Source organism: Toxotes jaculatrix, chromosome 15 (genome assembly GCF_017976425.1).
Source record: "Toxotes jaculatrix isolate fToxJac2 chromosome 15, fToxJac2.pri, whole genome shotgun sequence".
NCBI lineage: Eukaryota > Metazoa > Chordata > Actinopteri > Toxotidae > Toxotes > Toxotes jaculatrix.
The window spans coordinates 19816389-19841008 of NC_054408.1; the positions used below are offsets into that span (position 1 = coordinate 19816389).

Here is a 24620-nt window from a genome sequence, read left to right on the forward strand (position 1 = left end):
TTTTGAAAATCTACCTTTTGATACTGTCAGATGGTACCATTTAATGTGAGACATGCAGTGTATTTGTAGCCTGTTCTTCAAACAAGTTTGTTTTCAATTACAGGGGACCCTGCATAGTGTGAGTGAAAGGTTAAAAACTAAGTAAAAGCAAAGGAGATAAGTGCTTTCAAAGGCAAAGTGGCTCCCCATGTGTCTGTACGATAGCATGAAAGAGCAAACCTTTTACGTTAGATGACACTAGAAACTTGAGTTTACAGTCTGACCAGTCAGAGGCTATCATCTTGTTCAGGGACCAATTAGAAGCCGTCTTTTCATCGGTGGGCCAATTACCTTGTCATCATTGATACTAATTGCAGCTATGTGGCCCTCTGTCCCTTTTGGAGTTGTTGGCAAATGTAACTGAAATACATTGTCTTTGATAAATGTTTGCACTGTGAGTGGCCTGAGGCATTGAGCCCATGTGTACGAGAAGTAAACAACCCTTTAAACGGAAAGGTGCAGGATTCAATGAAGAGAAGGACATGAGCCAGAGTTAGGGATATGTAAGTGTATGTGTAAGTAGGAGGGTGACAATACAATACAATAGCAGTCATTTTGGGTAATAAATAAATAATAAATAATAATAAATCAAATTGTATAGAGCCAGTTTAAAGCTATTAGATATCATGAAAGCCAAAACTCTTAAGTTTCCACTTACGGTAGCAGAAGGTGATTCACCTGTATCTCATGGATGGCACTGGCCTCACAAATTTAGGCTGACTGGCCACCAAATAAAAAGGCTAAGTGGAGAGACTACCTAGAATCTGAAGAAATACGGGAGACTGAAAAGAGGCACTCAGAGTTATTCAGAGTTGAGGTACGCTCTGTAAAAGCTACCCTCCTGGTAAAGGCAGATCCATGTCCCAAGCATTTTAAGAGCTGTCCCTTCCCATTTGCAGTGAAAGGTCAGGTAGATAAGGTACTACAGAAACTAGAAAAAGCAGGTATTACTTCAAGTGAACATCTTAAATAATCCCATTATGCCAGAGAGACAGAACACTAAGATTGCGTAGGAATTGTGCGTGGATTGTTGCACATGGCATTAGAAGAGGTTCAAAAAACAAAGTGCAAAACTATGTTTTCACCAACAGGTTGCCATTTGACCTCAGCTTTGGTCTTTAGAGTTCTTTATTGTGATTCCATAAATCACCAGAAAGTTATGGAAAATACGATAAAAGATCTTCACGTTGTTGTTGTTTACATGAACCATTTTCTGGAGACGGGCTGAATGTAGCAGGAGCACTTCGAAAAAATGCAGTTCAAGGGAAACTGTTGCCCAGTATGCTAATGCATTTTGCATCTTCGCACCAATGGACCTTTCAGCTCAGTGTATTTTTGCTTTGTGCCCCTTTGCCATGACATGTTACCTTTCAAGTTTTTGCTTAGAGCTTGTAGCGTTATGAGTTGCAGAGGGTGCTACTAATGTGGTGCTTGCCAAAATAGATTTTTATGTTTTTGATTTTTTTGAATTATTAAAGGTTAGCCCTTCATGCAAGCAAGATTACTTATTTAATTATTTATGCCTCTGGTTTTAAGGCTTGAAGTTGGTCTGAAATTATTTTGATGGAAAATCTGAGGTCCTACACTAGCCTCCATATGAAGTTTGTTTTAGACGGTTTCAGATGCACAGGGCAAGGGCACACCTTTCCATCGCCTTCTGTTTTAGAGGAGATAATGATTCTCTTTTACTTGGAATAGGATTGCATTTTCTATCTCACTCGTCCTCTATTTCTCCCTCACCTTTACCTTTACATCCCTCGCTCCACCCCCCAACCCCCACCTCCTCTCGTCAGTCAGCCTTTGCTGGTGCTCCCTCCACGGTGGCGATGCTCTATCGCTCCGTCACAGCGCAAGCGAGGGATGAGAGACAAATCAAAACCACCTTATTTCCCCTCAGTCCCTCTCACCGTGCCAGATTGAATTTGAGGTTTTTCATCTTCTTTCTCATCTTTCTCTTTTCCCTGCCTCCCTTGGCGTCCACTCAAAATTACCTGGAACCAAGCCGTCTCACAACTTGATGACGCAGTATCATTTATGCATGGGGAGGGAGACAGTCGGCAGCCCTCACCGTACATTCTTTTGACTCATTTTAAATCCTCTGCTTTAGTTGCGTGCATTCCAAAATGGTCAGTACCAAAATCTATCAAGGATCCTGCCTTACGTTTGCCCATGTCTTATAAATCTTCATGGGATGCAATTGTCCAAATTAGTTTAACAGGCCTTAATGTCCAAAAATGTCTGATCTGTAAAGGAAAGTGCTGAAGCACCACCAGAGAACATCTCTCTTTGATGTTCTGTACCTCACATTTATTGGGCAGTTTTACTGGATCGTGCTTTAAATGTCTCATACACCCCCCACCCCACCCCCCAACCCCCATTACCAAATGCAGACTGTGAGATGTCTCTAAATCAAATTTGGTTGACAGCACAATATATGCTGAGCTAACACATCAGTGGTAAACATTAGGTTGCTGTCAGTCCTTCATATTCAAATTCAAACAGTGCAGAACTAACATGTTGCCGTGATACCGTTTCCTCTGTAGCGACAGAAGTAGCATACACACTGTTGTGCCAAAAAGTATTTGCATACCTTTAGTGAGTCACATTTTGTTTGACTCTGAAATCATTTACCAGTCATTTTAACAAAGCAGCTTATACACCTGTGAATATTTTTGATGATTGTTTTGCAAATCTCTACATAATTCCTAGGGTGGAATGAGGCAATGGACAGTATTAAAGAAAATGTCACTGCCTTTTAAGCTTAAAAGGTTTTTCTTTAGGCAACATGTAATTTCATTTCTTTTATTAACTATCAGACAAGTTGATATGTTTTCTTTTGAACCTAAATTACTTTAATTTGACACATTTTGTTCAGCATTTGGCTGAACTGATCTGGATTGACCTTCTCTAATAGAAGAAGTACACGAATATGTAACACACATTCACACAGCACACGGATGTGTCCTGATAATCATGCGTCATCATTACCTAGGTTCTGAGAATTGTGAGTACACCAATTTTCTCATCGACTTGCAGAATGTTATTTTAATACAGATGATGACTCTCATTCAACACAAAAGCGTACGCTTTCATTTCACGTAGCAGAATGCAGTGACCATGTTTTTTGGGGCTTTTTGGACATGTGTTGCCCTTTAGGGCTGCATAGGCATTTACTTCTTGCTTTCACTGAAATCACACATCCTCAAGCATGCACGCACATACACTTGCTTTATTATTTCTTTGTTGGACTCTCCACACTGATTGCACCTAATTTCATGAATAGTTACAGATTTATGACCAGACGTCTCATTTGAAAATAAAGTGGCATTATGTGCTGATTAAACTCCACATGAGAAGAAATGTCTGAACAAAAGTGTAGTCATGTTTTCTATGGTTTTGGTTACATTTGTATTCAGGTATCCACTATTGACCAATATTTTAAAGTCTGGAAACATAAAATCATGTTACATCATGCGCTGCAGAAGTAACAGTCTTGTGTGCGGATGTGCTTCTGAGTTGCTGGATGAGTGTGTGGGGGCCAGGGGGCACCTGGCTCCTGCTACCTGAGAAAAATTACTCTCATCTTACACTCTGTTGGACCTACTCCACCCATCCTCCCTTCACCCCACCTTTTCATTTTCAATTATGTGCTGGAATATGAATCTTTAATAGGGTGATAATTGTGCTAGCATATTTGCTGTCACCCACCATTAGCCCAGATTAATTAGCCCATTTAGTTTAGCTTAAGAAAGTGTCTGGCTGAGGAATGGGGGCACTGATGGAAGGCGGGTAGAGAGAGAGTAGAATCAGCACAATCTGTTCTATATCATAATGCCATCTTTCTCCTGCTTTCTGTCTCTTTGTGTCGTCTGCCTCTCTTCCTTTTCCCTCTTTGCTGCTTTAGCTCTCTCATTCTCTCCTCTAACTTACTCTGTTAGTCTGTTTCATCAGTCTTCACCCATCTGCCCTGCTCTTAGCAATATTTTTTGTCACGCCATGACTTTTCAAGTGGTTAGTAGGGAGACTGATAGGAGAAGTCATGCAGTTCAAACGTTCTTAGAACTATTAATTCTATAATTAGCAGTGTAGTATGAGCAAGTGGTGTCACTGGTACACCCCTTTTCTCAAAGGATATTTTTGGAGATCATGAAACTGATGTCCTGCAGACCGAAATGATTATCAGAAGTAAAACTTCTGATTACCAATGAAATTTTCAGTGAAAGTTCAATTTTTAATTTGAACAATTTGTTAAACAGATTAAATAAACAACATACCTTAATTCTGTTGTCGTACTGTCAGCTGTTGTTTGTTTTGTCAGAAATAATGGAAAAAAGTGAAAGCGACTTAAAGGGAAGTGCCACTGATTTTACACATCAGGTCTGTTTACGAGTCTTGGGAGTACTGCTGAATCTGTGAAAAAAGTAGTATAAAGCCTTTTGTGGCTCCAGAAGGAGCTGCATGGTGATGTGGACTTAGATACTCGATACGATGATATTATGTGAGTGTTGTGATTACAGCCCTCAGCTGGCCAAAAAAAGAAAAAAAATCAGTGTTTTAAGTTTAGTCCTGACGTGGTTTTGACCTCATAGAATTTCATTTGCTGCTTTGGATTCAACCATATAAAATGGTAAAACAGAGCCAACTAAAAGTTGAAGAAAACTAGGAAAAAAAAAAGTCTTACATAACCTGAGAGTTGGGTGTTCATCGTCAGTGCATTTGGCAGCATTGGCGAACATTTCATATTGTAGGAAATCATTTCCTTCAATGTTAGTGTGAGAAATATTGCTTAATGGAGCTTTAATCGCACTCTCCGCCATGGGATAAGTCTTGTGTGTAGATGTGTGCGGCAGTGGAGAGACTTGGCCATGTCACTAGCTGTATATCTCTCAGCAGGCAGTGGGAAATGAGGTCTAATCGGAGGGATATTAAAGTCACAATAGACTGCTCCTGCTATTAAGGCCTGTCAGCCCTGGCCTCCTCTCTCACCTTGATATCTCTCAGTCTCTGAATATTTATATGCCAATATCACAGGCTACTTACACAGTGCAATGTGTGCATGCTTCTTTGTGTGTGCGTGCTGGAGCATCAAGCAAGAAATTTATCATCACTGTAGCCACTCAAGGTCTTGGAATTTGTTTATGTGCATGTGTATCACTTATGCAGTCCACCTTTCTGTCCTCTGATCCCCAGGTGCAGTGGGGGCGAGGCTGCTCTCAGGTCAGAACAAACCTGTCACCATGGATGTGGATGAGGAGGAGAATATGAGTGAGTCGACTCTGATTTTTCTCATTTGTCTGTCTGTGCAATATCTGGTCTCTACTTTTAAATGTCCGCCTGTGTTTTTGTTTCCCTTCTTTTTGTCTGCCTGCATGTCTGTCCTTGTATGTCCTGTCCGTCTCTGATGTGTAATCAGTGTTAACACATTTTGCTCATGTATACTACATAAACATTACTACAGTGCCTAGCCCACCATTTAGAAAATATTGTAACATCTAATACAACACAAAACTATTCAAACTAAATCTAAATTGTACAAAACTTGTACATACAAAATACTGTTTTTATTTGTTGTATTCTGTAGCTAATTGTTTTCTCATTTACTAGCCACTCCATGAACTTTCATTTGTCCTCATCTGAACTAAGACACAAAGTAGTGCATACACACCCAAATACACACTGCTGATGTTACAAATGTTACCAAAACTTTTTATGGAAGAACTAATCATTACATCTGAGACGCTTCAGGTTATATTACGGATTCCTTCTACCGCCGTTCCTCTCCTTAGAAAATCCTCTCTACTCCAGCATATTTAACTTTAATTAGACATTTTGGTTTGAACCCAGTATTTGAGCCTCAGAAGGCACAGAAAGACATGATTGCTTCCCTTCACCTTAACAATTTTGAACTCACATTCAAAGCTGTCATCCCAGCAGCGCCCTAACCAGCAATCCAAATGAGCAGTTCTTATTGTAGTGTCACACTCTTTGTTTTTGCTCTGAGGAGAGGCATGTTGATATGTGTTAAGTCAAATACGCGGAGTTGCAAAAAAGTCTTTGTTGTCGTTCAGAGCCAGCCTCTTTCTCACATTTTACTGGAAGTCAAAAGATATATTTGAAGATAAAACACAGTCCAAGCTCACACAAGCCTGTTTCTTTAATACCAAGGGAACACGAGAGGAAAACATTAAAGGATTTTTAACTTTTATGTGACAACCTTATCAGCTCTTGAAATTCTTTAATCACATGACTCACCCTGAATCAAAAGCCCAACAAACACATTACGCCTAAAATAAAATTGTGATTAAAGACTTTTTTTGTCTGTATTATTTGGTTCACACAACCCCTACAGCTACAGATTTTTAGCTCTGAAAGAATCAAACATATGGGATATTTTTCTTTGTGTTGCTAATGAATGCTGATTACACAAGTGCTGTCATGTTAATGACCACAGCTGCATGTGTGTGTCATAATTCAGAGCATGGTGTCATGGCTGTTGCTTTAGGGCTTTTGTCCTCAGATCTGGTCTTTGGCTCCGGAGTACTACTGTATAGTTACCCTGCATAAAGTTGTTATACTATAAAATTGATATTATCATGATGCGTTTTGGAATAGAGAAAGGGAGCTCCAGTTTTTTTCTGTGTGTCATTGTATTCACTGTATTTGTCTGTGCAGCATGCCAGATTTTTTGTGTTCACATTTTACATTTTTTTTTTTTGATTGGCTTATTGGTCACTCTACCCCACAAATATAACCGTTCAAGGAGAGGTAATAATCACCAGCTAAATGTGTGTGCGTATAAATTTAATGGAAATCCACAAATTTTACAGTAGCTATATGTTTCATACATTTTATCATTTGCAGAGAAACATAGTGAGCTATATCAACATGCTGTATATTTTAAAATAACTCATTTACATTAAGAATCCAAGTCGTTGTTGAGCTTTTGACCAAGACCATTTTCCACCACAGCTACAATTACTCATCTAATATCATCAAATCTATGGTGGTTAAAGGTCATGGGCTTAGATTGTGTTGCTGTCCTATCCACAAATTTCACCTATTACCATTCTGATAGGTGTTCTGATAGAGTTCTTCTTGGATACTGTTGTGCACAGTAACACTGTCCCTCCTTTCCCTTGTCATTACATTTATTTGCAACTTCACACCGATTTGCAGACTGCATGTACACAACAAAAAATTTGCATGTTTTCAGAGCCCATAAACTGAAGAAAATGCATTTTGTGTTCTTGATCATAGAAAGAAGTTGTTGTTGTTTTTTCTTGCCTTGAGACATATCAGTTGTAGTATGCAGATGGTAACAGCATGTCAGTACATATTGCAACTTAAAACACTGTGTTCTCTGACAAGCTCCACGGGGGGGATCTCAGAGGCACAGGGTCTTATGAATGGCACCTCATTAGAAACAGTTCTTGAATTCAGATTTTCCTCATTTTAAATATAACAGTCATTCTTTTCAAAAATGGCTAAACAGCATTTTAACCTCCCACCGTGTCACCAGTCAATCCTTTAGGATCCTGCAGTAGGTGGAGTCTTCTCCTTCTGCCTCTTTGATGTGTTCTCCTGTTTGCCTGGTCCTCAGCTCCTCCCCCTGCACTCCTCCCCTGCACTCCCTCAACCCAACCTACAATCCCACTCATGCACACTGCGGCCTCTCTTTCTCCTGAGTACCGCAAGGAGTAACCTATCAAGCCTTTGCTGAAGGATGTTATAAATGAAAATTTTTGCCAATATTCCATCCACTTTGCTAACTGGATTCAGTGATATGTGTTCCCCTGTATGGTATATTTCAGAACCTGCAGTTTAAAACTGAACACTTTTAATGTACCTCATTTTTCTATAGGCACTCAAGAGATTAAAAACTTGATAGAGTGGATGAAGAACTGCTCTGTGTGCGTGTGTGTGTGTCTATGTTGAGTGTTGATGTGTGTGCCTCGTATTTGTATGCATTTGTGTTTGAGACCCATAACAATGTGCAATCTGAAAAGTGTTAAAGTAGTTGTTTTACTGAAAATAGATTTCTGTCACTTAACCTTGACCTATAGAATAACAGGCCTACATAATTACAACTTTAATCATGAAGATACATTTAGAGTTTCTTTTCAAAATTAAAAACTCTTTTACCAAAATAACTCCTAAGTGGACAAGGTACACTTCAGGGGACGTGCCATCTCTTTAAGAACAGTAGAAGTATTGTTGATGTCCTACTACTTAATATACTAGTAGACTGTAGGTTAAGATGTTTAATGAAATTTAAAGCCAGTTTCTGTGATAAAGGAACACAAATCATTGGTTCAGTTCCAAAGAGTGATAAAGGAATCTATAAATTTTGCATTTACAAGATCCTGCAACGAAGGCGTTGTAAGTTACTCTTTCTGGGCACCGCAGGTTCGAGCAGCACCGACGTTAAGGAAAACCGAAACCTGGACAACGTGTCCGGCAAAGACGGGCTGGGAGTGGCTGAACAGCTCCCCAATGGAAGTGGTCTGGGCAGTCGAAAGCGCCCCCTAGAGGAGGGAAACAATGGTCACACACACTCCAAGTTCCGGGCCAAGAAGCGAAAGAAAACACCAGGGCCAGTCCTGCCCAAGAATGCCCTGATGCAGCTGAACGAAATCAAACCGGGTCTACAGTACAAACTGCTGTCTCAGACAGGACCGGTCCATGCACCAGTTTTTGTCATGACTGTGGAAGTCAATGGACAGATGTTTGAGGGCATGGGCCCAACAAAGAAGAAAGCTAAACTGAATGCAGCTGAGAAAGCACTGCGTTCCTTCGTCCAGTTCCCCAATGCCTCTGAGGCACACCTGGCCATGGGTCGAACACTGACAGTGAACACAGACTTTACATCTGACCAAGCTGACTTCCCAGATATGCTCTTCAACGGCTTCGAGACACCAGCCACACCTGAAGAATCCTTCTATCTAGGCTCCAATGGTAGCAGCTCATTAAACTCACTAGGGGAGTACCCACTGCCCACACCACCTGGCAGCAACCTTGTCCAGGCCCCATTGCCCCCTCCATCGGCATTCAGCTCACCCTCCAGTGGCAAAAACCCAGTCATGATCCTCAATGAGCTCAGGCCAGGCCTCAAATATGACTTTGTCTCAGAGAGCGGGGAGAGTCATGCCAAGAATTTTGTGATGTCAGTAACAGTGGATGCACAGACGTTCGAAGGCTCAGGGCGCAACAAGAAGCTGGCTAAAGCCCGGGCAGCACAAGCCGCCCTCTCAGCTCTCTTCAACATGCAGCTAGACCAGACACCATCCCGGCAACCCATACCAAGAGAGGGATTACAGCTTCACCTACCCCAGGTAAGATACCGCTCTTTTTTTGCATAGGTTTTCATACTTGTAGAGAATCTGATCACAACATGAACTCAGCTATTTCATTTATTTCTACCAAGATGATCAGCAATTGGTACTGCATGAGGCGTCAGCAATACACCCATTGGTATCCTGCAGGTTAGCTAAATAGGACTGTTCTGTAGTACATACAGTAAGGACACACATATAATACTGTTGTGCTATAGAATATCTAATTTGGGTATGCATTAAAAAATGATGAATATTTAAATATGCTTTGGTCTATAAATTTGTAGTTACAATACAGGCCACACAAAATGTCCACTCCAAACTGCTGCACCTGTCAAACTCTGCTGTTCTTGCAGGTTATCGTTAAAATCTCATTCACATCAGGTTTGCAGGGACTAAAGCCTTGTGGCCGCTTTAGATGCCACTGTAATGGTGACTGTCAGAGCTATGTCAGTGTGCGAGGAGAGATAACACAGTCAGCAAAGCTAATCAGCACAACACACCATCCACAGTCTCCCCTTCAATGACTTTTTTTCTTTCTTTACTCACTCTCTCCACTTGTCAACTGATTTATTCGACAAGCACCCCATTTTAACGATAGCACCCCTACTAATTGCTGTATTAATTCCCTGTCACTTGGTCTTTAATTTCTACAGCCTGTTTCAATCTGGAAAGACACTAATGGGGAAAAATGGTTGGATTTCAGTGTGTTTACAAAAAAACTTGTTAACTTTAGTTTTGTGTTCTATTGTTTAAGTTGGTTTTGTTAATCTTCAAAATATAAAATCCATCAAAATCCTTGTATAGTTCCAGAAATATCTAGGCATTCAATGAAGAAATTAAGTATTCTTTTACTCATTCCTAAATTTCCAAAAGTAAATGATCTCCACTGTCACATTTTTTTTTGCACCCCTAGAGATTAACATTCATTTCTACACCATAGACGACCTTGGCATTCGAAAGTCAAATGATCTGGCTACGAGTGGGTGACTCCGAAGTAGCAGGGAAGTAATATTGGACTAATCTCTTTAATTTGTGATCATCCAGCCGTCATCTCTCCTCTTGGTTGTCGTCATTTTCCATCACATTAGCAATGGATAAAGAGCCAGTAAGAAGAGCTGGCTGTCCAAGAACAAGAGATGTGTGAAGTTCAGTTTAGGTTCCCCAAGAGTTTGGACTGTGATTGTGAAGTATGTGAAAAGTCAACAAACACTTTGCTCACATCTGTTGCTTAGGTTTGTTTGGTTTTTGCTTTTTTTGTGATTCACTGTCAGGAGGGAGATGGTAAATTATAATTGTCATTCCAAGCTCAAACGGCACTGCTTGAAAGACGGTTAGGTATACCTCAGGGGGTCAACCCAGTTTCACTTGTTGCCGTTTCAACGCTCTGACTCTTGTTTGGAGCTGAATGCGAACACTGTGACAGGTACATGGCTCTCTAGGGGAGGATAACATCAGACGCGCTTTGTAAGCTGACATATCTGACACAAGCTCGTGTTTGTGTGGCTGCGCGTGTGTCTTCCTGTTGTGTGTCTGCATTTGCGTCTGTCTGTGTGTGTATGTGATTCCAGGTTCTGGCTGATGCTGTCTCTCGCCTGGTGGTGGATAAGTTCAGTGAGCTGACAGACAACTTCACCTCCCCCCATGCACGACGGAAAGTCCTAGCAGGGGTCGTCATGACAACAGGTAGATTTTAGGAGAAGAGATGGTTGGTGCTTTTATGCCAAGAAAATACAAATATATCACTGACAGTCAGTTTTTGAGTGTTTCAGGTTGCACGTCCCAGAAGCTGATGACAGTATTCACGGTTTTAGTAGTATTGGTTAAGTGCGTGTAGCCTAATAATCTATGTGTAGTAATGTGTATTTACGTATTTTGCAGGATTTACAATAACGTTTATGAACACTCATAAACTCATAACAGTTTTGTTTTCAGTCCTTTCTTTTATGGTGGAATATAAGTACATTTACTCAAGTGCTGTAGTTAGGTGTATAGTATAATATAATACTTTTACCATTACCATTTAATCCCTCTGTTCCACTACACTAATTACAATTTTTACATGTAAAACAAGGCCTAACAAATACATAAAATACTTTAACAAATACGAAATACCTGGCAGTATATAAAATAGGGTTGAGCAGCTTCTTCCAAACGAGTGATTCACAATGTCATTAAAACATTGCACACAAACAAATAGACAATAACAAATAGACAATAACTAATTTTAAAATTAGTGTTGATTAAGTATTATTTCTATCTATGCACATTTGAGCCCTTTCACAGCCCATCCTCACCCCCTCCCTTTAGCAGAGGCTCAATCTACCTCATTAAGCTGAGTCACCTAATAAAAAAAAAAAAATTAATACTAGTGATGTAATGATGGTGTCAACAAATTCGGTCCATGTGGTTGGTGTAAAAAACGCCAAGAGACACTTTGGAAGTTTTGTGCAAGATCTGTGCTAATATGGCCCAACGTAAAAAAGATGGACAGACGAGGAATCTTTTTGACCATTTGCATGCACACCATCCTGTGAATGTGAATTAACATTACGTACGACTGGCCCTAACAAAACAGCTAGCTACGTCCAATCAACCATATCTTGAGCTTTTGCAAAAAGTCCAAAGCATGGTACAGAAAGATGGAAGCAGTGAACTGATGCTGTAACTCACTACCTAGCATAAGAAATGGTTTCTTTTACTATGGCAGAAGAGTTCATCTAAGGCCATGTTGCAGACATTTGATTTCCTGTATACCGCAGTCCCAAAGTTGTACAGTGTGACATCAGAGCTAACATTTCAGCAGTGCTGGATGATGTTGAATATTTGACAACAGCTGCAACATGATGTATGGAGTCTGGAATTAAAATGCTTACAAACGAGCTCCATGCCAGAAATCCATACAGCCGACAACCTGAAAGAGGCACTGTGGGGGACCAGACATGACTAGAAAGTACAACAAAGAAAAATCTCCTGCATAACTGCTGATAACTGGGCCAATATTGTGGCGGTATTTAGACATTCAAAATGGCCGTGGTAAAATTGCTTTTGTTCACAACCTGAGCATTGCCATAAATAAGTCACTTCAGCAGCAGAAGGCCCGCACTGATCGGACATTCGGGGCTTGCTGGACAGTCAACACTTCTTTTTACCACAGCTGGTTAAGACATGAGCTGTGAAAAGCATGAGAGGAGCTGAAAGTCCCACAGTACTCTCTGATCATGGTAATTTAAGAAAGTGTGGGCCAGCTGATACCTAACCAGTTGCAGTAAATTAATCTGTTATTTAATATGTGATTTCCAAAATTGTAGCAGCAACATGCACACATCCGGCACCCGATTCCGCAACAGTGAGAGTAAGAAGAAGAGGAATCAGGTGCTGGCACTGCTCCAAAGAAGTAAAGAGGTTCAGTGGGCAGCCTCATTTGGAAAAGAGCAGCTGCAGCAGCCACACTCACTGCTGATCAAAAAGCTGAAGCAGAGATAACTATGTACCTACAGGAAATGGCTATTGATGGAGGAAACCCACTAACTTAGTGGAAACCAGGGATGGTTTCCTCTCAGGGATGGCTTTGCACATAAATATGTGTACATATGTGCTGCCAGTGCTCCGTCTGAACCTGTGATCATCACAGCAGGTAGTGATGTTACTCCACTCTGCAGCTTATTAAAACCAGCAAAGGTGAACATGTTAGCATTTCTGTCCAGAAACCTTAGGATTTAAACTTATGTAGAGTTCCAGATGTTGGCTGACATGGTAACAAGCACTGGTGTAGCCTATGTAATAGAATAGAATAGAATAGAATAGAATAGAATAGAATAGAATAGAAATACTTTATTCATCCCAAGTTGGGAAATTTCACTATCACAGCAGCAATACACAGGCACTCAGCCTCCAAATATAAACCTCTAATGGTAAAAATAAACAATCTAATTAAACAAGAACTATTACAATTATTTTGTTGTTGTTTTTCTCTAATTTGTTTTGTTTGTGTAACATCTTGTATAATTCATTTAAAATAATGACGTAATTCACTTTGCATGTTTGTTGACTTTGCATTTTTTGGGAACTGAAAGTAAAATGGCAGTCCCGAGTTTTAGCCTGTAAAGCGTGCCCATGGGGTGTTTTTTTCCCTAAATAAAAGTGTAATCAGGAACATATTCATGCTTTCATTTTGACTTATAGTAACACTTCATTTGTCTTTTTTGGCTATCAATAAGAGACTAGCTGGTGAACACAATTGAGTATTTGACAGCTAAAGAACCAGATATTTCCCTCCTTCCCTGCCTTTTGTCAACTTTAAGGTCATCATGTGTTTGCTGCATGACCAACTTTCTAAACAGGCTGCAAATTATTGCAGCCTGACCTCTCAAGAGTGTAAAAGCACAAAGCACAATTCAGGCAACATGTACAGTATGTACTTTGATGATTCGCATCCACTGACTAATATGTCTTTGTTCTCCCCTCCCCCAACAGGGACAGATGTGAAGGAAGCACAGGTCATTTGTGTCTCCACAGGAACCAAATGCATCAATGGTGAGTACATGAGTGACCGTGGCCTGGCACTCAATGACTGCCACGCTGAGATAATCGCCCGACGCTCGCTCATCAGGTACCTCTACACTCAGCTGGAGTTCTTCCTCAGGTCAGTAGACAGTGTAGAAGTTATTTTCTATAAGCGTTGCTGTGTTATATTGTGTGGGAAGGTTGCTTGTATTGATAATCTAATCATAAATATTTACACTGCTCTTTGCTGTATCTATTCATTTTATTCCAGTTAAATGAGCTACAATTAAAAAAAAATGTAAATATAGGTTTAATGTATGTTATCAGCCCTGTCTGTTGTTATAGCAACATCAAGGAGGACCACCAGAAATCGATATTCGTGCACTGTGACAAGGGAGGCTACAGGTTAAAGGACAATGTTCAGTTCCACCTCTACATCAGCACCTCGCCCTGCGGAGATGCCAGGATCTTCTCCCCACACGAGGCCGGAGTAGAAGGTTTGCACCGATCACGGAGCATCGTTAAGCTGCCTCACACCATCATCAGCCTCATCCCTCCTCCTCAGCTCAGCTAATTTGGTCTCGTCGTAGTTCAGAATTCGGTTTCAACAACAGTTTATTTTATTTAATTAAATTTGTAGGTTTTCCTCTTATGCTTGGTTTCATTTAATTAGAATTTTACTCCAATGTCCAAATACACATTACAGACACATTTAAACAAGGCTCTGGTAATTAGAGCGTTTTGTCATTCTCTGTCTGTCCCTATCAGTCTTTCTCCCACCCAGCCCACCCACACTGTCTGTCTGATTAACCTCCCTCTTACTCTTGTCAGAGTGTTTTCCGTTACACATGGCAGACTGAATAGAAAACAACCACATTCAATTAGTCACTGAATAGATGGCGCCTGCTGGTGAAACAGCAGAAAACATTGATAACATAATAAAAAATAACAAGTCATGCTAATGTGGAAGCTATTTTTCTCTCTTTTTTTTTCTTCTTCTAATCTCTGTTGTCTAATGTTGAGGAGACCAATTTTTATAGAAATTTACATATTGATAGGGAGGTGTCCTTTACTGCCATATGTTAATAAGTTTTATAAACCAATCATTAGTCTCACATGTTTGTCTTAACACAGGGAGTGAGTCAAATTTTGTGTTTTTGTGTATCTCCTTTTTTATTTCTCTCTTCCCATGCTGTCTCGCTCAGACCAAGGAGACAGACACCCAAACCGGAAAGCACGGGGCCAGCTAAGGACCAAAATTGAGTCGGGGGAAGGCACCATCCCTGTGAGGTCCAGCAACACCATCCAGACCTGGGACGGGGTTCTGCAAGGAGAGAGGTTACTCACAATGTCATGCAGTGACAAAATCGCAAGGTAATTTAGTTCAGATTACTTGTGATATTTCAGACTGTCCTGTTTTATACTGTAATTAATATTCAGGTAGAACCGGCAGCAGTTTTATTGCTTTGTTGTTTTTATTGTTTCTTATTTTACAAAAAAAAATCATTAAAGTAATAATTCAACATTTGACATTCGACAACTAAATATGTTCGATTCTCATGGTGTAAAGTGCTGAGTATCTGCAGATCTGGGAAAGTTTTAGCAAGCACTAAGCTCAGTTCCCTCAAAAAAATAAATAAATAAAAAATAAACCTTAGAAGATATTAAACGTCAGTCAGGTTTTGAATATTTTTTCTACTCTGCCGCAGACAGTGACATTAGTTATAACTTTTATATTTAATGTGGTTAAAGGCTGTCAGGAGATGTTATTCATTTATAAACTGCAAGTGGATTGTGCACTCAGGAGGCTATTGAATTGTTTTTTTGTGAAGTCTCAGTCAGAACCATCAGATGTGTAGCAAACACTGTTTCTACTAATACACACAGTTGGTAGGAAGCTGAGTGTGTCAATGTCAGCACAACCTTAAAATTAAATTAATGAATTGTTTCTTAATTGGTTAACCCATCCATCAGTGCTCTGCTGCTTATCTTGGTTCAGGTCCCATTAACTGATACTTTATATTAGCAGAAACTGTTATGTACAGCTGGGGAGTACTGGCAAAAATGTCAATGTCATTAAATTAATGTACTTTCTAAATTATTTCCTTTGTATTGCCAACTAGTTTTCTGTTATTCTTTGACCAATATGACCATGAAATGAGTGTTAAAGTGCATTCTATGACGAATCAGAATGGTCTTAAAAAGTCTTAAATATAACACTGCAGAAACCCTGAACTTCATACTTAAACCTTAATTAGCCATGTTTCATGATTCTCTTTTCATGAGTTTTATTTACCACATACAGCAATGATTCACGTTATTTCCTCACTTTGTCATTTCAAGTCTATTATTTTCTTCAGGGAGTGTCAGGGGCAGCTGAATTGATGGATCCTCTGTCCCTGAGGCCATTTTTGAGGGCAGATCATAGCGTCTTCAGTCTATGTCCATGTTCAAGGCAACAGTGTGCCTGCCTGGTGATGAATGATAAAACTTCTCCATAACTCTTCTCACGAGCCCTTTCCCTTCTCCTTCTCTTCTTCCTCCTCCATCGTAATACCTTGTCTGAATGCACAGAGTGATTGAACGCCGAGCGTGTATTTGATGAGGGAGATGTCTGCTGTGTAGCGGACGCTGTTTGCACCCTGTGAGAGGTTTTTCCCTTTCAGCATGTCAGTAGTGGTATGAGTCAGATTCTGTGCGGCTGACCAGAGTGGAGAGATCCAAGTCAGTAGAGGGCAAAATAGGTTGGAGAGCGTACATGTAGTGATGTGGGTGTTTTCTGGCCAGGCTTTTCTAGATATCAAGCAAAAGCATGAAATATTTACTTCAGAGTTGATACAAAACATCAGAAAATTAACCCTTTACAGTAAAGCTAATTGTTTTTATGAGCTTCTCTGTTCCACTGTGAGAAAACATTAGGAAAGGTTTCTCACTTGTTCACTCACACACCTTCTTATGACACAGCTACTGTGGTAGCCAGGTCAGAAATCTGTTTCCCACCTGCTTCTGTTCGTGTGTGACTGATTGTAGACTGCTACTTAAAACTGACTGACTGGGACACTTTGACCACGCCCTCCATGTTCCCTCCTTACATATTGTTTTCTCCCCTCTCATTTTCCTTTGATTACATGCTCAGCTGCACATCTTCAGCAAGAACAAGCAGTTCTCTGTTTCGTGTCCGTCGTTCCCAGATATTTGAATGAGCAAACAGGCGAAGCTCTTATAGGTTATTTCTCTCTGTTTGTTCTGTTTTCTCTAGTGGTTTATTTCTTTAACAGCTGATCACATGGGCTTTCTGAATTGTCCTGACCTTGTTCTCGTGTTTGTGAGTGAGTGAGTGAGTGAGTGTGTGTACTGTATATGTGTGTAGATGCACAGAGCATGATATTGAATAAAATAACAACGAGGAAATACAGAGATGTTTGAAGGGAATGAAATTGAATGCCTCTGAAAACATAACTCAAAATGTGTGTGCTTGCTTGTCTCTGGTTCTTTTATATACCGTGTGTGTCCTTCAGAGACTTTTCAGATATATTTGTGTAACCCTGTGATGAAAAAACGTGCAAGTGTGCGTGTTGCTGCAGTTTGTGCATGGCCCAAAATATTATGAAGCTATTTGACTGTGCTCAGTGTGTGCTTTACTGCTCGCAGCTATGAATTCAGATTTCATTTTGACGTGCAGTATCATGCACTTTCTCACACACAGACAGAGAATATTGCATATGGAAACAATGGACGCTCTGTGTAGCCTGGGGTCTCACAGTATTGCCTGCATATTCCTCATTGTTCTGGGTCCATTTTGGTCATTTCACACCCTCTCAAACAGCCTGCCTGAAGTGAAAGGGAGAATGAGAAGAGCTCATCATCACAGCGTCATGTGTCACGCGTGTCTTGTTTATGTTGATTTGTACACTTCCTTAAAGGATAAAGGTTAGTGATGACCAGTACTTTTTCTTAAAGTTTCCAAATTGATTTCTATGTCTTTTTTTAATTTTTATTTTAGAGCAGATCTAGATGCTATGTTAACACTGGGTTAACGCTCACCTATTTAAAACTAAATCATATATTAAAACTATATTAAAAACATATCAATGAGCCACGTCATTGCACTGGATGACCTGTTCCTTCATTACCATGAAAATGGGCACTGGCATTTCTTAAGGCAATCACACATACAACATCTTGGAGTTTTAAATACTTACTAATACACCAAAATGTATATTCATCCACAGCAGAAAATAGTCCCTAACAAATGCGTTATTTTCTCCAAGTTGAGTAATGTTTGCTAAAAACTACAATGCCCAGCTGTTTTAGGAAATATATTTGTGTTGTTTTTTGTTTGTTTGTTTGTTTTGGTTTGTTTTGTTCTGTTTTTAAACAAAGCTATATATTTGTGACCCATTTTAAAGATTTATATCTCAGGATTAAATGGACTTGAGGCTGAATGCCACATACAGGATAGGAAAAGGTACTGAGAGACGTGTAGTCAGTTTTGGTCTTGTCATGGAATTTATTTATAACAAAAAAATATATGAAATAACACCGGCCTTATCCTCTAAGTCAGTCATCTCTCTCTAACTTTTACTCTCACTTTCCTTCCCTCTCTCTCTGCTCACTCTTTCTCCATTCTGCCCCCCAGCTCTCTCTCTCTCTCTCTCTCTCTCTCTCTCTCTCTCTCTCTCTCTCTCTCTCCCTCCCTCCCTCCCTCCCTCCCATTGAGGTGGGCAGGCAATGCTTCACAAAGCATGTCAATGGGAAAATGACTGGGGAGAGATGGCTAATGACACAGCATAGAAATACACAGAAGTTTGTAGGAAATGAAACTGGATGCCTTGGAGTGTACACAACTGTAGGATTGCATGTGATAGATTCCATTAGCTGGTACTCATATATTTTGCTTGTGCTGTTGTATGTGTGCGCCCACTTACAGTATGCACATACCACATTATCATATTCCTTTGTATATTCGGTCTCTGAACTTTTTAATGCTTGAGAAACTTCCTCTCCTTTTCATGTTTGTCATCTCAAGCACACTTTTAAGGCTGATCACAAAAATCTCTGCGTGTCATGTGTTGAAAGTCATCTGCATTTCTGTGAAACATTTAAGAAGGGACGGAGCAGAATAGAATCAAAATGAAGCTTTTTACTGATTGTGGCAGCTAACGCAGGCAGTTGCCATGGAATCAAGGTGCATGTCGTGTAACTCGTTTGAATGTCATTGATGTTTTCTGTTATTTATGAATGTGAATTACATTAATTTATTTGGTCTAGTCTGATGTTACTATTTCACTATTATCTTACGAATGACTGACACTGTGTCTCCTTGTTGAGTCAGACTACTCCAAATGCACGTGTTCTTAGGAAGTAAAACAAATTCTTATATATTTTAAACAGAATATTTCCCACAAATAGGCTCCTTTTGGATGTTGTCTCATGCCTGTGTTGTCCCTTCTACAGGTGGAATGTGGTGGGCATCCAGGGCTCTTTGATGAGCTACTTCACAGAGCCAATCTACTTCTCCAGCATCATTCTTGGCAGCCTTTACCATGCTGACCACCTCTCCCGGGCCATGTACCAGCGCATCGCAGATATCGAGGACCTGCCCCAGCAGTTTACTCTCAACAGACCTTTACTCAGTGGTAAGAGAGCTTTCTGATGTGGAGAAGAAATGAGCAAACACAGAATCAGATAACATTTGTGCTGTACTATGCTGAAACTTTAACTGAATATAAGAAGTTGATGACCACGCTCACATTTTCATGTTTTGGGTAGATCACTGTTTTAATCTTTGCTTTAGCTGTCTAAATAGCAAAGAGGAAGACACTAATCCCAAGCAGTAAACATGTTTATCCCCCTCACTGGTCAGTCCACCGCAGGAAGACAGATATTGCTTTTCTCGTGTTTGATCTGAGCTGACATTTACCTAGTTCCTGGGGAATTTGAATAGCTTCATCATTTTGTGTAAATTTTCAGCATTGGCTTGACCTTTTAAAAAGGCCATATAGACCAGGACTGCAGGACTTTCCATTTTTAGATATAGCATTCAGTTTTGGTCTTCTGGTTGTTTAGTAGACTTTGTAAAACAAAAGAATTCAGAGTTGCCCTACAAGAAATGTTAATTTTGTCCGATCTTTCTGCACCAATCACATTTGGTTTTTAAATCTTAAACCTTTAATTGTCCACTTTGTCCACTTTCTTTCCTCTCCTTTTAAGAAAAATATCTTTTTTGACACAGCGTCTGCCTTATTTTCTGTACCTCTCATTTTCCAAATAGTACTCATCCTAATCTGAATCCTGTTCTGTTGCCACCTGTGCACCTGTCACGTTCTCGCTCAGCATATTTGCACTTTACAATTACAACAACAACAAATTTACCATGTGATTTTGTTTTAGTAAATGAAACAGTGGGTCTTTGATTTCAGACAGAAGTAGACAAATGCAGGGCTCTCAGCCAGTGTCCTCTGAAGTGACACCTGACACCTGGCAAATTTTATCAGCTGTAGCTAGCTAGCTAAGTCCAAGTTCAAGTTTTTTATTATTTGTCCCAAGTGGCCAATTTACACTGTAGCAAGCATAAAAAAAACAATATTAAAAATATACACTATACAATAAAAACACATGGCAAAATGTAAAAACATACAATATGCCACAGACACAACAAATTGCATAGACAAGTAGACAAGACAGGCTTCCAGTCAGGGCGAAAATAATACACAGTGGTCTTGCCCAATTCATGACAGAAACTGTACAAAACATGCTAAAACAACAACAGCTACTTCAAGAAGTGCAGAAGTGATGCTGTGGTGCACATGCAGCTCCCTCTGCTCCTCCTCTCTGGTTGCTCTGTAAATGGCGGGGGTAAAAGAGATAATAGTAGGGGGTTATTAACCTTTTCCGCTTTAGAGAGTTTTTAGCGGTGAAGGGCCGTGGCGTTAGAGCACTGAGGATTTCATCCCCTTTAAATCATCATCTGCCACAAGTGCTGCCAAATGGAACCAAGGAGCTTAATGGACACATACACACACACACACACACACACACACACACAGAGCAAGACACAGGGATTTATGGAATCCATATATCTCCCATTTATGCTTGACATACAGTAGAGGCCGAAGTCCCGTAATGTGTTGGAAGAGAGCAAGCTCTGTCCTCCTGGTTGGATAGTAGTGTTTGTCTCCACTGAATAACACAAAAAAGGCAAAAAAAAAGAAAATGCTGTTTCTAGATACTGGAGCAGTGGGAGCAGCTGTCATTTGAGGGAAGAGGCTTCCATGTTTGGGTACGTCATCCAATGTTTAATACATCCATGCAGTGGGGTAGCAGGAGGTTTAGTTGCTGTGGGTCTCCCACAGTGACTTCAGTGGAAGTAAAAAGGAGCTAATCATCTCATTGCTGCACGGTTCTGTTTAAAAATGTCTTGAAGCTGGCTCTTGACATAATGTTGGGAAAGGATTCTTGCAATGTTAACTGTGCTGATAAAGGACATTTAGGGTTTTTTTTTTTTTTGTTACATGTTTGCCTTGGTGTACTACTCACAGCTTGTCCCTGCGGGTTTCTGATTTCAGGTATAAGTAATGCGGAGGCCAGGCAGCCAGGCAAGGCACCAAACTTCAGTGTGAACTGGACAGTGGGTGACCAGACCTTGGAGGTGATCAATGCAACCACAGGCAAGGACGACATGGGTCGCGCTTCACGTCTTTGCAAGCACGCCCTCTACAGCCGCTGGGTGCGCCTACACTCTAAGGTAAATATAGTGCACTCAGTCGTTTTAAACAAATATACAAATGGTGAGAGAGTGCAGAGCCGCAGTCATTGTCACAAGCTTAACCTGGCTTCAACCAAACTCTTTTATCTTGAAATGACAGCTTTTTTCTCTTTCTTTTCAGCTGTCATCCATCTTGCGGATCAAGGTGCTCAAGCCCAGCTCCTACCATGAAGCCAAGCAGGCAGCCACAGAGTACCATTCTGCTAAGCAGGCACTCATCAAGGCTTTCCACAAAGCTGGCCTGGGGGCGTGGGTCAAAAAGCCCATTGAGCAAGACCAGTTCACCCTCAGCTCCTGAGGGAGTCAAGGGACCAAGGGATTCCTAAACCCCCCACTCCTTCCCCCCTGACCCAGGCCTGAAAGCAAGAGAGCCCCTTATTAACAGCCAGCCCACACAGACACTTACCTCCGTCCCATGTGTCGGTGCGCACGTGCACTTTGTTACGTAATAAACGTGCGTAGTTTCACTACCATCCATAGATCGTCATTCCCATTGTCTCATTCCTCAGAGGACCTCAGCCTCACCATGTCTTCTCCTTTTATTTTAATTTTTAATGGATGGTGTTTTTCATCTACCTGTTTTCTGTTTTAAAAACTGGAATCCATGGTTTTTACACCACTCAGTTGTTCATGTTTCCCAGAGAAATGTTTTTCATGTGGAAGTTGTCTATTTTCTTGATCAGTTGTAGCCAGTTTAGGGTGAAATGTAGCCTAGAAACACAGGATCTTTATTAAGTAAAACCAATGTGTATGGACCTAAGAATATATATATATATATATATATATATATATATATATATATGCACACACACACTTGCTAAAATTAATGACTATGATGAACTTTAATTTAAAGATGCATAAATCTTCAGGATGTAAATCTAGTATTGAAAAGAAAGAGAACATAAAATAGAACATATAAATAAAACATTTAATGTGTGTTATTTGGTTGTGGCTTAGATGAGACTACATGTTGTTAGCCCCTGTATTAAAGATGAAAATGTTATAAAATACTGTGGCCCTGTTTCATTCACTAATTGCAAGGAATATACAGTACAGGCCAGGTGACACAGCAGTTTAGTAAACCCTTGATGATTGTCATGTCTCATTCATTCATTCATGCCCATGTTCTTTAAGTTATTTTATGCCACTCTCATTTCATACTTGAACACTGGGGGGTCATGTTGACTCCTTCCCTCGCCTGGGTCTTGGGACAAGCTTTGGGAGGTGCTGCACGTTGTATTTTTTTCTTGATCTAAGCCATGGCTTTGCATGGGAACTGAACTGGGAGGCCTGCAGAGCAGAAACCACGCGGTGGAGAGCCCAGCGCATCCATCAGTGAATGATTTTGAATGAATGCCAGCATCTTCCTCCACAGGCAGCTTTGAATCTTTGTCTCTGTTTTCTAGATTTCTTGTGACTTATTGTTTGTTTGTTTGATTTTGGGGGAGGGACAGGGACAGTTTTTTTCTTGATTCTTAAGATTGGGCATTTGAGGAGAGGGGATAATACTGTAGTGAAAATAGTGACAGTATAAACAGACCTCTCAGATCTTGTCACTATGTCACTTTGCGGGAGGGATCCATGATCCATCATTTGAACTGTTAATAGAAGACATGGTCTATGTACTGTGGAGCCACACAAAAGTACAGCATAAGTATTATTAACTAGATGCCACAGTCTGTACTGATGGTTTCAGATGCGAACATGTTGTATCCCTCCACATGATTTTCTTTGGAAACACCTAGAGGAGCAGTGAAGTATCATGCAGTCCCGTTATGAACAGACTCAAAGTTGTATGCTAATGCAGTATCTGATCAACTCTACCAGTAGGTTGCAACCAAATGTGTCACAACGTGATGTCATTGTCGTCCTCCTCTCCTCTACTTTGGGAAACACGTTAGTTGCGTAGTTCAAGAAGACCTTTGTGATTCGGTTTGACACCTGTACGCCCTCAGTGCATAAATGTCCTCCTGTTTGGAATGTGTAAATGAGGACACGTTTCCAAGTAACTGCAGTGAATTCCTATTCCAAGCTGTAGGAGATGTTTGTGTGTGTACATGTGTGTGTATGTGTGTGCAATTTATGTGTGTGCTCAGGCGTCTTTAAGCAGCATACTCTGTGGAATCTTCACCAAAGATGATGATGTCCATGTGTGTTTCTGTCCCAGTGTTTTCCTTACTAAGATTAAGATTTTTTTTTTTTTTTTTAAACCAGCCCTTTACTGTTTGGTTTTTGTATATCCACTGAACAATGTACTTTTTGATTTAGACAAAAACAGTGTATTCAACTCAATACGGGGGAAATTGAATTGTCAGGCTTCTTCTTTAGTGCATCTGTTGCTGTCAGTGGCCACGTGTATATTGTGACCTGCGATCATTATTGCTGCAGTATAATAGTTCTGTGTGTGTTAGGAACAACAAAAATGACTAATTTTGTTCCCTGTACAATCAATGCATCCCACTCTCTTGAAAACTGTTTTAGATCTTTCCTGGTTGTTGGGATAGTGAAGATGTTAATGTTCCTAAGTAAGTATTAGTGGTTCTGTGTGACTCACTGGGCACCATAAAGCATGGCACTAACACTGCCGGGGTTATTACAGGCTTCATCCCAATTGTAGCCACCCATGTTTAAGAAAAATATGCATTGTAAGGTGCCTCCGCTACAAGTGGCATCCACCAGCTGGCATGTGTGATGTCATATATGTACCTTTTTCACTTATATTTGGTTGTTTTATGAGTCAGTATTAGCGAAGAAGACAAAGAGAATCTCCCAGAGATGACATGAAGGTAAAAACCTTGAAAACAGTGGCATCCAGTGCCCCCTGACAAACAGACCCATACCAAAGTCACAAGCAATACTCCTGATGTCTCCTTTAATGTCACCCCATCACAAACAGGAATCTGAATTAAGTTTTCCTCCCCCTTTGCTGCTCCAGTCTTTTGTCTCCTGTTGTATTCTCTCTCCACAAAGCTGTC

The 24620-nt window shown here is 40.4% G+C and overlaps 1 protein-coding gene across 7 annotated transcripts in view; it reads left to right on the forward strand.

Annotated features, from left to right (window-relative positions):
• Positions 1 to 24620, forward strand: part of adarb1b (adenosine deaminase RNA specific B1b) — a 101403-nt gene extending 76783 nt beyond the window's left edge. For 5 of the 7 annotated variants that reach the window (XM_041057310.1, XM_041057309.1, XM_041057311.1 and 2 more), the window contains 9 exons: positions 5230 to 5304; positions 8446 to 9371; positions 10943 to 11057; positions 13848 to 14016; positions 14205 to 14374; positions 15083 to 15251; positions 19335 to 19516; positions 21446 to 21624; positions 21767 to 24620. In XM_041057310.1, the coding sequence (XP_040913244.1) occupies positions 5277 to 5304; positions 8446 to 9371; positions 10943 to 11057; positions 13848 to 14016; positions 14205 to 14374; positions 15083 to 15251; positions 19335 to 19516; positions 21446 to 21624; positions 21767 to 21943 (2115 nt within the window). In that variant the 5' untranslated portion in view covers positions 5230 to 5276 and the 3' untranslated portion in view covers positions 21944 to 24620. The remainder of the gene's footprint in view (positions 1 to 5229; positions 5305 to 8445; positions 9372 to 10942; positions 11058 to 13847; positions 14017 to 14204; positions 14375 to 15082; positions 15252 to 19334; positions 19517 to 21445; positions 21625 to 21766) is intronic. The other 2 variants (XM_041057314.1, XM_041057316.1) reach the window with 1 other exon arrangement.